Source organism: Struthio camelus, chromosome 1, assembly GCF_040807025.1.
Source record: "Struthio camelus isolate bStrCam1 chromosome 1, bStrCam1.hap1, whole genome shotgun sequence".
Classification (NCBI taxonomy): domain Eukaryota; kingdom Metazoa; phylum Chordata; class Aves; order Struthioniformes; family Struthionidae; genus Struthio; species Struthio camelus.
In genome coordinates, this window is record NC_090942.1 from 191,293,739 (window position 1) to 191,307,337 (window position 13,599).

The 13,599-nt window shown below is 37.5% G+C and overlaps 1 protein-coding gene across 11 annotated transcripts in view; it reads right to left on the reverse strand.

Annotated features, from left to right (window-relative positions):
• ZC3H13 (zinc finger CCCH-type containing 13) overlaps positions 1 to 13,599 on the reverse strand; it is a 48,668-nt gene that overhangs the window by 17,316 nt on the left and 17,753 nt on the right. For 4 of the 11 annotated variants that reach the window (XM_068929789.1, XM_068929786.1, XM_068929785.1 and 1 more), the window contains 7 exons: positions 11,930 to 12,038; positions 11,206 to 11,271; positions 8,821 to 8,960; positions 7,343 to 7,503; positions 5,786 to 5,983; positions 4,318 to 4,491; positions 625 to 935 (listed from right to left, as the gene is read on the reverse strand). In XM_068929789.1, coding sequence (XP_068785890.1) covers positions 625 to 935; positions 4,318 to 4,491; positions 5,786 to 5,983; positions 7,343 to 7,503; positions 8,821 to 8,907 — 931 coding nt within the window. In that variant the 5' untranslated portion in view covers positions 8,908 to 8,960; positions 11,206 to 11,271; positions 11,930 to 12,038. The remainder of the gene's footprint in view (positions 1 to 624; positions 936 to 4,317; positions 4,492 to 5,785; positions 5,984 to 7,342; positions 7,504 to 8,820; positions 8,961 to 11,205; positions 11,272 to 11,929; positions 12,039 to 13,599) is intronic. The other 7 variants (XM_068929791.1, XM_068929784.1, XM_068929783.1 and 4 more) reach the window with 2 other exon arrangements.

Sequence of the window (13,599 nt, forward strand, 5' to 3'; positions counted from 1 at the left end):
TTTTTTCAGTACTGCTGCTAAAAGAATATAATTTTACAGTCAGTCTAAAAAAGCTGACAGATATACTCTTCATAGAGTTTTTGTTGGGAGAAACTGCATGTTTGTCCTTCACAAATTGCTCTACCAACTTGACAGACTTCTACCAGAGGGAGCGACACACTTTCTACATAGCTCATTTAATCTCAATGAAAAAGACAACAGACTGCATTGACCATTGCCAGTGAGGAGTGGAGTACCATTTGGGTCCTTTGCAGAAAAGGAGAGAGTAATGGTCACTTACAAGTGTTGTGCCATCACTCAGTTGATCCACTAGTATATGATTGGTAGCATGAGAAGATTACTTACCTCCTGATACCATCACTGAATTACAAAAGAAACTCCTAGACTATAGGATCTCTAGAATCAGCAAACCTACATAACCGGTCCTATCAGGAGCACACCATTGCACAGTTCCTGAAACAGCACGACTAGCACAAGAATGATAATATAAACGTCTGCCAGTATTTTCTTCACCATGTAGCCACTGGGACAGGAGCAGGCAATACCACAATTTGAATAATCAAGTTTCAAAATACAATTTGCAAACCATATAAAATTACTCTGAAGTGCTACTCTTGTTCATACCATCCCGCCTTTCATGGCGCCTATCATGAGGCTGTGAAGTCCGATCACGATCGTGCCTTCCTTTTTCTCTCCCAGGAGATCGATGTCTTGAAGGGCTTCGCTTCCTCTGAGGAGAAGAGGAAGAGCGGGGGGGATAGGGAGAAGACGATCGCCTTGCAGGCGAGGAAGCTGTCCTTTGATAGGAGGGAGAGGGAGTTCTTTTGCGGTGTGGGGAAGGAGAATGTCTTTGAACAGAGGAGCCTGATTGTGATGAAGAGGAGTGATGCCTAGAGGATATGGGAGAATGATGCTGACCTGATGGGGAAGCAGACCTAGGAGAGAGTCAGAGTAGCCACATATGTAACAACTTTAGAGTAACATAATCTTGATGATAATCTATGAAAAAGAGGAATTAAAATAACTTGTGCCATTTTCTACCTGTGTCTACTGAAAATAAAAGAACAATTTCTATAATATATCAAACTAGTTTTTCCTCATATATTCCCAGAGTATATTTATCTAAAGTATATTTAGCATATAAATGGTAACGGTTTATTCAAGAATCAGTTATCTAAGAAAAATTTACAGACTCCAGAGCAATAAAACTGAAAATATTTTTTGCAGCCACTAAAACTCTTTCCTGGAGAAAGAGAGGGAGGATTCACAAAAAATGTGATCTTCTCTTCCGCCTCCAAGCCAAGAACAGTCATCTTCTTCAGTACAAGTTTCCTTTTGGAATTCATAGTAAAATTAGGCAGATAACTTTTCAATAGCGTTATCTAAGGGGAAAATGTTTTCTTCTTTTCAAGTAGAGCTATTCAGCATCCTACTTTTTAGTAAGCAGCAGTGGTTCCTTCTTTTACAAATTGAAATTTACTCCGTTATTAAAGGCACTGATCTTTAAACAAGTTAAGCCGAGGTCCTGCAAACTCGTGCTTATCTGCTTATAAGCTTAGCAGACAAGAAAGTTTACAAGTTCAGGGAAAAACTTCATCTACCATAATGAGAAAAAAAAAAGTATGCCAAATATCTCTCATCTTGGAAATCACAGTTTGACAAGGGATCAGTTACACACCAGTAAATAGATTTCTTCCTAATGTGTTATCATATGCACAGTCTAATGTGGAGGAACACATTCTTCAAGCCTTCAAGTTCTTTTTTTTTTTTTTTTTTTTTTTTAAAAACCTTAGCAGTATCGCAGTATCTGAGCAACTTGCAAGTGTCTTTTCTCATGAAACGTGCACTACCCTAAATTCCCAACTCCCTACCTCTGCACAAAACTCCAGATGCTCTAAAGAAGGGAAGAGGAACAGCAGTCAAAATAATACTACACGGACAATGCATTTTTAAAAATTCTACTTTTAATTCATTTGCTTTCTGCTTTTGAACGTCCATACACAGTGTTGGTGACTTCAAAGAAATCCCCAGATCATACAGATTAAGCTCTTAGTTTCAGGTGACTCACAAATGAAAGACTACTTTACCAAAGGTAGGATCTTCCCTGCAATCTTCTGCAACAGCTCAGCAGCTGGTAAAGGTATTTTGTCATTGCACCCACTATGCTAAGGGCTGTGCTATCCACGAGGCCCATTGCCTGCAGGCCCGAGACAGGTATGCATTCAACACAGCTCATGGTGAATACCATGCAAATGCCACAAGAAATTCTTCTCTGTGAGACAGCTGATATCACTCGGGCTCTGAAAAGAATGAGCTCTGGAATAATTTCGGTTAGCAGGCTTGCAGCATGCCATGACACCATCCAAGAGCCAAATGGATAGCCTCTCGGGCAATGCCGCTCGGCAGTAGATCTCCTGGCTAAGATAACTATCTGAAAGACTCGGATTCTGTGCAGGTAAAAAGATTCTTCTCATGTCAAGAACAGCAATAATTCAGCTTCCAAGGAGCAAAGCTTTGGGTACAGAATGCTAACTAAAATCACTGGCAGCCTGAGGTAGAAACTCCAGTCTGCAAGGACATCATTTCTGGGTAAAAGACAAAAGGGTGAGAATCTTACATTGTCAGCACCTCCAGCTCCATGGGCTCCTGAGGTAGCTTAAGAATCCCTGCAAGTTCTACATACAATGTGAGCTCCAAAATGCTTGCGTGTGACTTCTCTTGCCTGGAAAATTAAAAATCTGAAGATCCTCTATACGCATACTACAGGGAAGCATTCTTCAGCGATGGCAGGAAGGAAGGAACTCAACACTTTCTCCCAAAAGTTACTCTTGCTGGCTGCACCTTTCAATCACATGAGGGAAGGTCTAACCACTGAGGGCAGAGCACTGACTCTTCCTGAGGGAACAGTCTGCATCCCTATAAGATGACTTGGACGTTTAGCCATATACACTGAAAAAGGCGGACTGGATATAAGAGTAAAACTTCCAAAGCACTCAGGCAGTAAAACTTGAGTCAGGGTCAGAACTGGCTGATACAATCTATTATAATTTCATGAATTATAGTCTTTCAACTGTAATTACATTTACTTTTCACCATTAAATCAAGGATATGAAACAGAGGCTTACAGAGATGTGCTTGTATCGAAGGCCATCAAAAACTGTTTTGAGACAAACAAAATATTTCAAATATGCTTCCTTGCCTCCAGCACAACCCCCACTCATCTTACGTGCTTAATATTGCCTTCCACAACATTTTGTGCTTCTGCATGGAACCCCCAAGCAAGTAGGGACAAGCAAAAATTGGGGTTGGCCAGAGAAAGTGCGGAAGGGGGCACTACAAAGATCTTTAGTCTCCTTGCTACTGCCAGCTTCAAGGGGAACTGGCCTCTCTGTCCTCTTCCCTAAAAATACTCCAGTTTGAAGAAAACATTCATCAATGATGCCTAGGTTAATGAAGTACAACGTTCCTTCTGTACTGGGTCACCACAGCAGCGTAAGAGCTTGCTTACGACACTCAGGGTGGCTGAAAAGATGAGCTTCATTTTGGTTGCTCTATCACCATGCAGATGTGACATCATTTGCCCTTTTTTTCACCTTCTCAACAGAAGCGTGGAAAGTAAGTAGGCCTCCCTTTCCCATCACAAAGATGGGATAACAGTATTTAGAATTACCATTCTGAACTTAAGTTTCCAGATTCTTTCAGCCCAGCGTAAGAAGGAAGGATCCTTTCTTCTTCAAAACTAAGTAGTAACTTTTTCCTGGGTGGCCAAAGGTTTTCCTCTACAGCCTCCAGAACCAGCACAAAGGACATCTCTAAAATGCACCGCAAGAAGGGTCTCTGAAATTGGCCTCATACTGTCCTGTTTAGCCAGCTGTGCTTCTTCCAGGACAGATGCACAGAAGCAAGATCTCCTTATCAGCTTTAAAATGGAGAAACTCTGTTCCTTCCCCCTCTCCAAGACAGAAGATTTCTCCTATTATATTTTGTACTATTTAAGAAGGCGGGAGGAAGATTAAAAATAAAAAGATGCCAAAAGATCACAGACTGAGCATGTCCCATATCAGACTACTAAAGCTCCACTTGAAGATAAAACATCTGAGAGGAACTGACAAATGGAAGCATGCACCACGACTTGTGTTCATGACGTGAAAGGTACTCTCAGTGTAGTACCCAGATAAAATACTGTCTCGGAGCTCAAGTGTTAGAGGCACACACATACCAGCAACAGACCCACACAAACAAGCACTCAAAGCAGTAGAGAAAGTTTCTGAATTAGAACTATTAACGAAAATAAAATCTATGCAACTGACACCCCACCTGCGTGAGGGTGAGAAGCTATGCTTGTGAGTGGTTGACTTGGCTGGAGCTCGGGAGGCTTGCCTTCGCCTTGCAGCAGGTGGTGAATACTCTCTGGAAGGGGAGGAATTACTGCCAGAATGATCTGCGGGGCTAGGAGAACGCTTCTGTCTATGGGAGCCTTCAGAAGGATCCCTGGGAACACAAACAGCAGCTTGTTCAACAGGCATAATATGGCATTAGTACATCTCTAAGAAATTACAAATAACTCCAAGAGAGAACCTGTGCTTACAAGATCGTGAACTACTCTTACAAAATAATTTGTTCCATCTGTAATTTCAGATATGAAATCATCTTAAGTTTCATCAGAAGTAAGGAATGCAAAATACACACTACATTTCTTTCCAATGATTTGATTGTAAAACACAAAGTTTGAAGATGGAGAAAACAAAATGCTCTTTGATTTTTACCTAATATTTCACGTGCCTATGAAACAGAATTCCCATCAACAGAGAGTTATCTGGCTACCCATTTATGTTCTGTAACGTCAGAACTTTAAGAAGCCTTAAAAGTTCACAGACATTTTCAAACACTAGTCACACTTTCAAAAGAATGAAAGAGATCTGAATTTTCAAATATTTCACTTGTCATGCATAATGAAGACTTGACATTATTTTTTAATTTTTATTTCAGAAAAAAAAAAAAAAAAACCAAACCTAGTACTCTCTTGCTCCTTTCACCGCTACCTAGAACGTTCTTTACTGCTCCTCTTTCCAGTAGGCATTTGAAGGCCTTAGATTCAACTCAGTCAGGGCAGGTATGAGGGATACAATGAGGGAAATATTTAAATATTTAAATAAGTGACACTTTTTCAGTGTATCAGTTAAAAATATACAATTTACTGACCTTCAACTCCTTAGTTCTTGCTGTGCTAGATTCAAAGCAAGCACTTACATATACACTCTATTTTCATCAATGAATACAGGATCTAGAAATACAGTTGTCAAATTTTTCAATTTAAATTGACACCTACGCTTTAAAAAAATAATGGGAAAATAATGGGAATAGCCATATTTGATGCATAAATGCGGAAGTGAAGAAATTCTAAAAGCACAGTAGTCTTTGACTATTTCAGAATTTTTTTTAAATCCTACTGAAGATTAGGGAAAGGAAGAATAAGCCATTGCCAATGTAGAAAGGTAACAGCCCTCTCAGCCTTCAGAAAAGGCGGCAAGTGGACAAGTGAATGACTTGTGAACATCCTGAAAAATATAATGAATCTTTCAGAAGGGCAGCTGACAAATTATGTAATTAAAACCTACACACCTCTTATCAGCTTATCAGTCCATCTAAATAACGCATTTACAATATTCAATGAATACTGAAAAGAGTGCTGCCAAAGCAGGTATAAAGCTAGTGCTTGTATAAATGACAGGTTAAAAGCAAGGTTACATTAATATTAAAAATCTAATAATGCAACAGAACTTACCTCTGCTTCTCTTTTTTCTCCTTGTGTCTTTCAAAGTCACGCCCTCTCTCTTTCACCTCCCTTGTTTTTTCCTCCGAACGTTCTTTTGCTTTATGTTTCTCTTTGTGTTTTTTTCCTAGGGGAGTTTCCTCTTGTACTGGAGGAGGAGGACTAGGGGTACGAGGACCTTTCTTTTTACTCTGGTTGCTTTTAGAACTCCTAGAGATAAATTAACAGGAAAAAGAAATTGAAGGATTGCCAACTACTTCAAATAAGGATTTCTCTGATGCTGGCAGGATAAGTTGTAATGTAAAAGTGCCTTGAAGCTTTTAGGACAGGATTCACCATGCCACTAGCAAAGTGCTCAACAACAACTACACTTGACCGAAGGGTGACTGCATATGGTAAAAATTCACATTGAGCTCTTCAGTTTATAACCTTTATTTCCGAAGCAGGTGAACAAAGAGGAACTGCTCCCATTCAGATAGCGCTAGTTTCCAAAGTTACAATGCCCTTGCAAGAACTGCACACATCCAAAGAACAATCTAGAGTATCTTGCCCGTTTAGACTCTCAATTCTGCAAATCAATACGCAAACCCTATGATTTCAATAGCTCATGTCTTAGCTTTAAAGCTAACTACCTGACACAGGATAGAAGCATCCTATTATTCTTGAATACGCATCTCACTTCATATGAAAATAAGTATTTATATCACTATGTATTTTTTTCCCCACACAAATTATCACAGCCCCAAAGCTATAAACTAGATGCCATCACATACAGCGTGGCACATATCAGTGCCATACTCTCTCATGTTCTTCTATACTCTTGTAGTGGAAACACGATTGTTTTGTCTCTGTTTTAAGAGCTGTTGGGGTTTTTTTGAGTTTTTTTCTTTTGGTAGCAAACATAGATGTCTATGCTTGTGCTGGTACGATAATTTTTCTCCTACCTAACAGGAGCAAGCAGCGAGATTCAAAAGTTCTGCAACCAGTAAGAACCTAAAACCAGTTTTAGGAGACTGACTTTTTGTGACAAGGCACCCAGTTTGAATTTTCCAGTATTTTCATGTACCCTACCTTTTTTCTTCCCCCCTTTCCCCCGCCCCTCCAAACTGCAAGTTACTCCCTACCTTGAAAGTCAAATATTATTTCCTGAACAGCAATACGCAGTATCAACTGAATTTGCAATTTGTCAAATTATAAAATATTTCATTTCAGGCTAGAGGAGCTATTTCACAAGTTCTAGCATCCAAAATAAAACTAAACTCTCCAGTAACTGCTTATATTTCCTCATCCTAGCCCAGAGACTCTAGGACACTCAAAGAGTTAAGCCTGCTGTAAACACTGAATTTAGCCAACTGACAATTACATGCATATGACAATTTTCCACAGTAGATGATTCACAGCCTTGCAACAGCGTACAATTTAGAGACCTTCCTCTGAAGTTATAAAATCTATAGTTTTGGGAGCAAGGAAAATGAAAAACGTTGTCAATTAATTATGAAATTCACTGTAATAATATAACAACGTGTTTCTCTCTTCCCACACTTCTCCAAGATGTATCTACATACTGACCTCTGCTGATCCAAAAGCGGTGAAGATACAGTAGATGCTTTCTTCTCTTTCTTACTAGCTGAAGAGGAAGATTTGGGACTGGATCTTCGTTTTGGAGACTTGCTAGACTTTCTTGGTGATGGAGATGGTGATAATTTAGATCTAACCACCTCTGGAGAAATCTTGAGGAAAGGGATATATTAACTGATAATATAACTGATGTCCAAAAGCTTCACTGTGTGAACACACACGTGCCAAGTATGTACACATAGGAACAGTCCAGATTTAACATCTTAACCAATCACACTTCTACCTCAAGTACACCAGGTATAGTTTTCAAAACAGTTTATTAGTTTACTTAAGCATTATAAAAGGAAGTTGACCACGGGAAGTGGGGAAGAAAAAATGATGCACTCTCATACATCACAAAAACTATTACTAAACAAAGTTTAGAGACACTATATTCAAAACTGGTAAGATCCCAGTTAACACTCCAGTCTGTCTGAGAAATTTATCTCCAGACCAATGCTAGCCCTTAACGTTTCCTCCGTTCTCACTCATATTCCCAGCCAGAAAACATTAACAATGCAAGCAGCAAAGAGGAAAAAAGTTATGGACATATCAAGAGGCCCTTACAGCTCACTCTCTGTGCTGTAGGATATATGGAAAACAAGTTGCACGTCTACTCTGCAGAAGTAGTGCGACAATCAGTTGGAATCTATAATCATATGTATCCTATAACTCCTCTTCTATTGCTTCCTGTAATAAAGGCTTTCCAGAGGAAAGAAATACTTAGTAAGAATATGGTCCTGTTAAAATTTAGCGGGACAGACCACAAGTGTTGCGGGTTTAGTTTCTGAATACTCACACTCATATACTGTATTTATTTCTTATAGTTATGTCACACTTCTTCACAAAGCCAGAAGGCTTTTGATTAAAATACACTAAAACATGAAAGCACCAACTATACTGGACAGCCAAGGACAAGAGTTAAACCTCTGAAAGAAAGAAACCTCCTTTCAGACTTTTTTTTTTTTTTTTTTAAATCTTCCCCTAAATTTTAGTTCTTCTAACACTTTGGGAACAGCTCTGTCACTCTGTTTTACTCTGCTACTACAGAAAATGTTGGATAAAGAGCTTGGTATAAGTTACGCCTTGTATTTTCCTATACGCCTCTTCTCTGTATGAGACAGAGTGTCTTGTATGTTATTAAAAGGCACACCTGAGTTACTGGAAGAGTTTTGTACTCAATTAATAACTGACTTCACAATGGCGAGAATTTGTTTATGGGGCTGGACGGACTGACCAGATACTGGCAACTAATATCCAAGTCACATATCAAGCTATACACATGCCACTTATTTACTGCTATCTAACACAATCGTGCATTTGTAATCCAGAAGGTTCAGACTGCCCAGGAAACAATTAGAAGGCTATGAAAGGGGTGGGGTTTTTTGTTTTTTGTTTTTTTTTTAATTTCACACTTCCATAATACAAACCTCTTTTTTAATTACTATTTCCTCTCGTTTCTCCATGTTTTCTTGTTCCAACTTCATGAGTTCTCTCTGAATCTTTTGGCGCTTCATTTCCAAAGATAGCTCATGGTCATAGTCATAATTAACATCTCCATTATCAGAGTCTTTATTAAAAAAAGTAGATAGATTAATAAATAGATTACATACGAAATTAATAACGTTACTTAGCATACTGGATGCAAAGCATAAATATTTCTACAACTTCTAAGCACTGCATACATGCATTATCAAAGCTAAGCCAAATCTCCTCTCCAATTATACTGTGTAAAACTGGAATAATTCCAGTTAGATCCAAACAACCTATGATTAAAATACTTAAACTGCATTAAAAAACTATTCGATTTATTTTAGAGATTTGGACCAATTATTAAACTGAGGTAGAAAGGGAGAATAAAATGAATACTCCTAGTTTGCTTCCTGATAAACTACCACTTTACATTTATGTAACGACAAATTAAAAAAGACTGTTTTCCACAAAGTCCAAAATTATGCACAGCACTTAATTGGGAAATCTCACGTGAAACAGATTTATACAGTGATGCATGATACCAAAATTTTTTAAATAAAGTATCCCACAAAGCAATAAATACTTATTTAATTAAAACTATAAATTGATTTTAAAGTAATTTAAAAAAGAACACATCTGCATGAGCACTATCACTGGATAAAAATCACACTTTGATAGCTTATTTCTGGTTTAAAACATTACTGCTTGATTTTCAGATCAGGATAGGTGATATTTCTCTCACTTTTTCTTTAAGTCATGGCCAGTTAATATCACACTCTTCACATCATTCAACTGAAATCTTCTTGAAAAAGAAAGCAGTTTTACTCATTCTGTTTACATTTACTTTGTTTATAGTTATTTAAATCTAATGCTCAGAAAGCACTCAAAGAAAACCCTCTTCAAAGAAAAGATGACCTCATTAAACTTTCTTTAGCTTTCATCCCTCTTCATATGCTCAATCTACAAATTCTCTTTACACGTCATGAACGCATGGGAGCTGCTTGTAGATAGGTGCAGTTCCTAAGCGCACAGACAGATAGAGTGGCAAAGAACCGACTTAACACCCCCTGCAACTTAATCGGCAGTAATTCTAATTCCTCCATGTCAGAGGTTGTAACTAGTATGAATACCAATTTGAAAAATTCCTAATTCTCAAGCTGAAAGGCTCAATGTCTAAGGCTTAAGACAGTCAAAGTACATATTTATGTAATGAAGGTCTTTACGTTGCAAACCTTTTTGAATTAGATTCTATTTCCTGTGGCATGCATGCCACAGGACAGCATTTATTAAATCACCCCACAAGTTCAAGTTTAGCAAGGGCTGAAAATATATTATGGCTGCTTTTCTTAAAGTTGGAAAACCTCACAGAACAGAACATTTATTCTGGATTCTATGGGTACCAGAGGTGACAGCAGAACAAAATATCAAAAACCTCTCAGTAGTATAGCAAGGAATGTAGTTACTAATCTTTTAATCGCTTCTAATAATTTCTATTAATATTTGCCTTCACATTCTCTATTCACACATTGTGCTTAAGACACAGCAGAACAATATTTGCAACACATGTAACACATATTATAGTAAAGCTACCTACTCAATGAAATTTATGGTGGAGCCTCATTCCACAAATGAATAGATTCATTATACCTAAATTCACTCAAGAAATTTCAATGCCTTTCCTTTTTTTCAAAAACAAAGCGTGCCACATGGGAACTTAAATCTTTATTTCCTTCATTTATTAAATCTTTTTTTTTTTTTTTTAACATTATAACCAACTACTAGACCAGCAACCAGTGAACAAGCAACTAAATTTCATTTACGTGTTTAGCCAAATTTGACTTCAAGCTATCATAAAAGGTAAATTGCAACATAATGTTGAAGATCTCTATAATTTGAGAGAAATTCTTACCACAGCTCTGTGTAAATTTTTAGGCACATTTAAAGTCATATAACTTATCTCCCAATCTACAACAGTTGCTTCCTCCTCTCAAATGCTTAATACAAAACCCTTTGTTTAGGAAGGCACTGTGGCTGTCCACATTTTGTTTCCAACATGAACTTCTTCCAGTTTAACGTAAACAGCAAGCAAAAGTGCTAAGCATACAGAATCATTTGTGCATTTCAAAAGATTTTGCACCATAGAAGCTTTAATAAAACACATATAAATAATTATATAAAACACGTATATCTAGTCTCTTGCCTTACACAAGAGTTGTAAACTCTGGAAAGAGGACTGTTTTTTGTTTGACTACAATTTTTGGTAGAAAGAATCCTCAAAGGCAGAGCAGGACCCCCATGTTCTCTTGTAATATTGTAACTACTGCTGAAACACTGATACTTACAAAACTAGGTAAACACCAAACTTCATTAGAAGCTGTCGTAATTTCACTGTCAGGTTAACTTGGTCTCTAACGAAAGGGAAATGGAAAGACTCAGGAGAGAGAGGAGAAAACAAGACAGTTTTTTCCTCAACTGTCTGCATAGTAAATAGATGAGTATTATCAACACTACGGACAAAGAAATCATCTTTTAATCATTAAAAAAAAAAAAAGACTACTGCAGTAATGCAGACCTCTTACAACTCTTTCAATTGTTTCGAAAGGTGAATAGTTCACCTTCAGCTGTTACACTCATTCTGATCAAGTTCTCATTAATGAGACAGTCCACACCAATACAAATTGGTGAAAAAAAAATTCCTGCTGCCTTTAGGCTTCAAATGAGTTATGTTTTTTTCCTCAATTGGACCAGTTTCAAAAAAAAACTTTAGATGTCATCTGGATTCAACTACTGACCTAAATGAGAAAGCCTCAGCCACAGAGCACCAAATGGCCAAGTTCCTTGTTGTCCGAGGAGTCAAAAAAGTGTCCATTTTCTAAAGTTGGTTTTACTATTGTAGCAGTCCCATTTAGACTGCTTCTTCACTCTTCTCCCAAAATAGATGTTCTTGGCCAACCCCTTAAGAGTATACTGCTCAGAAAGTGAATTTTTAACCATTCTGCTTTACATACAATCTGATAACCTTGTAAAACTTGAACTGCAGGGGACCATTGGTTAAATTCCACTTACCTTCTCTATTTGTTTCCCAATCCCCATTTTCCTCTTCACTTTCTGGTGTTCTCTCCTTTGTAATTTTGATATCCTCCTTTTCTCTATGTCTTCCTCGTGAAGACTCTTTCTATAAAGGGAAAAATGCTGAATTAAACAAGTTTTTTTTTTTTTGTTAAAGAAGCCTGAAGAAGCAGATACATTTTACATGGTTTTTTGTTCTTTTTTTTTTTTTTTTAAAAAAAACAGTAAAAAAGTTTTTTCCCCTTTAGTATGTTGAACAAATACCTTCTTAAATGTGCAGAGACTCCACAGGCAAAAATATTCTAATGTAATTTCATACAATCAGAATGTAAACAGCAGACTGGGAGAAGAAAGAAGAGGGGATCCATAAAATAGGAAGGCTTAAAGGCAGGGCAAGAATCAAGCATGTATCAGAGAATCAGGTTTAAAATAGGAACTGAAAGAACAAACCACTTTCATAAGAAGTTTTCAGAAGTTTAATGAGCATTTAAATAGTATGTTTTTAAGAGCTCGAGTAAGAGTTCTCAGCTGTAAACAAGAATATCTGTATTCAAGGCAGATGAGCCTCAGAAGTTGAACTGCTCAACTCTACAGAGGATAAGGATTGGGGGGGGGGCAAATCAGAGAACTTTGGCTGGCAGAAGGAGGAGTAAAACAAAATAAAAAGCAACACACAGGGATCAAGTTTTGATGATAGCTTTATCTGTGAACTTTCATTGGCCCAGTTATTAGTCAACTATTGCAGTAGCACCCACTTTGCACATGGCAGATGGCTGTACAGATACCTAAGGAAGCCAGAGACTATTCCTACAGGAAATTAAACTGTTTCAAAAGGCAACTGGACCTGTGCTCTCCTTTTTCCCCCCAACTAAGTGCCAGTAATAAAGCTGCGCAATTATACCACTGCCTCTGCTGAATCAATATCCTCTAGATAATCTACCTGGACTTCAGTGGAGTACAGGACAAAGTTTTTTCACTGCCTGCAAAAAAGGTACATCCAAGTTCAGCAGTATTTCAGAATAATTTAATAAGTAGAAAATCAGAAAGAGCATAATGAAAGCCTGTCACGTTTCCTCTGTGTCCTCACCTCCCTTTATTCTTTCTTTTGGGGATTCTTCGGTTTTGCTGTGTGGGACCCTTTGTTTTTATGCCAAGGAAAGGGTATTCCTGAGAATTTCACTAGCTATTCTTTCTTAGGAGTTAGATCTTTGTTTGATTTCAATCCTAAACATCACCATAGAAATACAGTAAGGAAATAATCGTACACCTTGGACAGTCACTCACAAGCAAGCAAAATTCAACTTTTCCTTTTCATTCATGAATAATATTAATATCTTATCTCTAGTTTAATGATATACGTGATGACATAACAAGTATTGTTTTTATTTTACCTAGTGAACTGAAACAAATATTACAACGCACAATTATCTTGAAGCCTCTCATCTTGATGCATTAAGTACATCATATTCAAAGCCTTAGGAGGTTTGAAAAAAACTAACAGACCACTGGGGGGAAAAAAAAAAAAACCAAAAAGGAACTTCACACTAAATAACTAATTCAGGTCAAGTTCAATTAAAACCAGCTTTACAGCAAGAAGGAAAAGAAAGTTATTTTTTCTTCTTTTTCATGATAGGATCTCTTAAATGATGCACAAGACCCTAACCTTG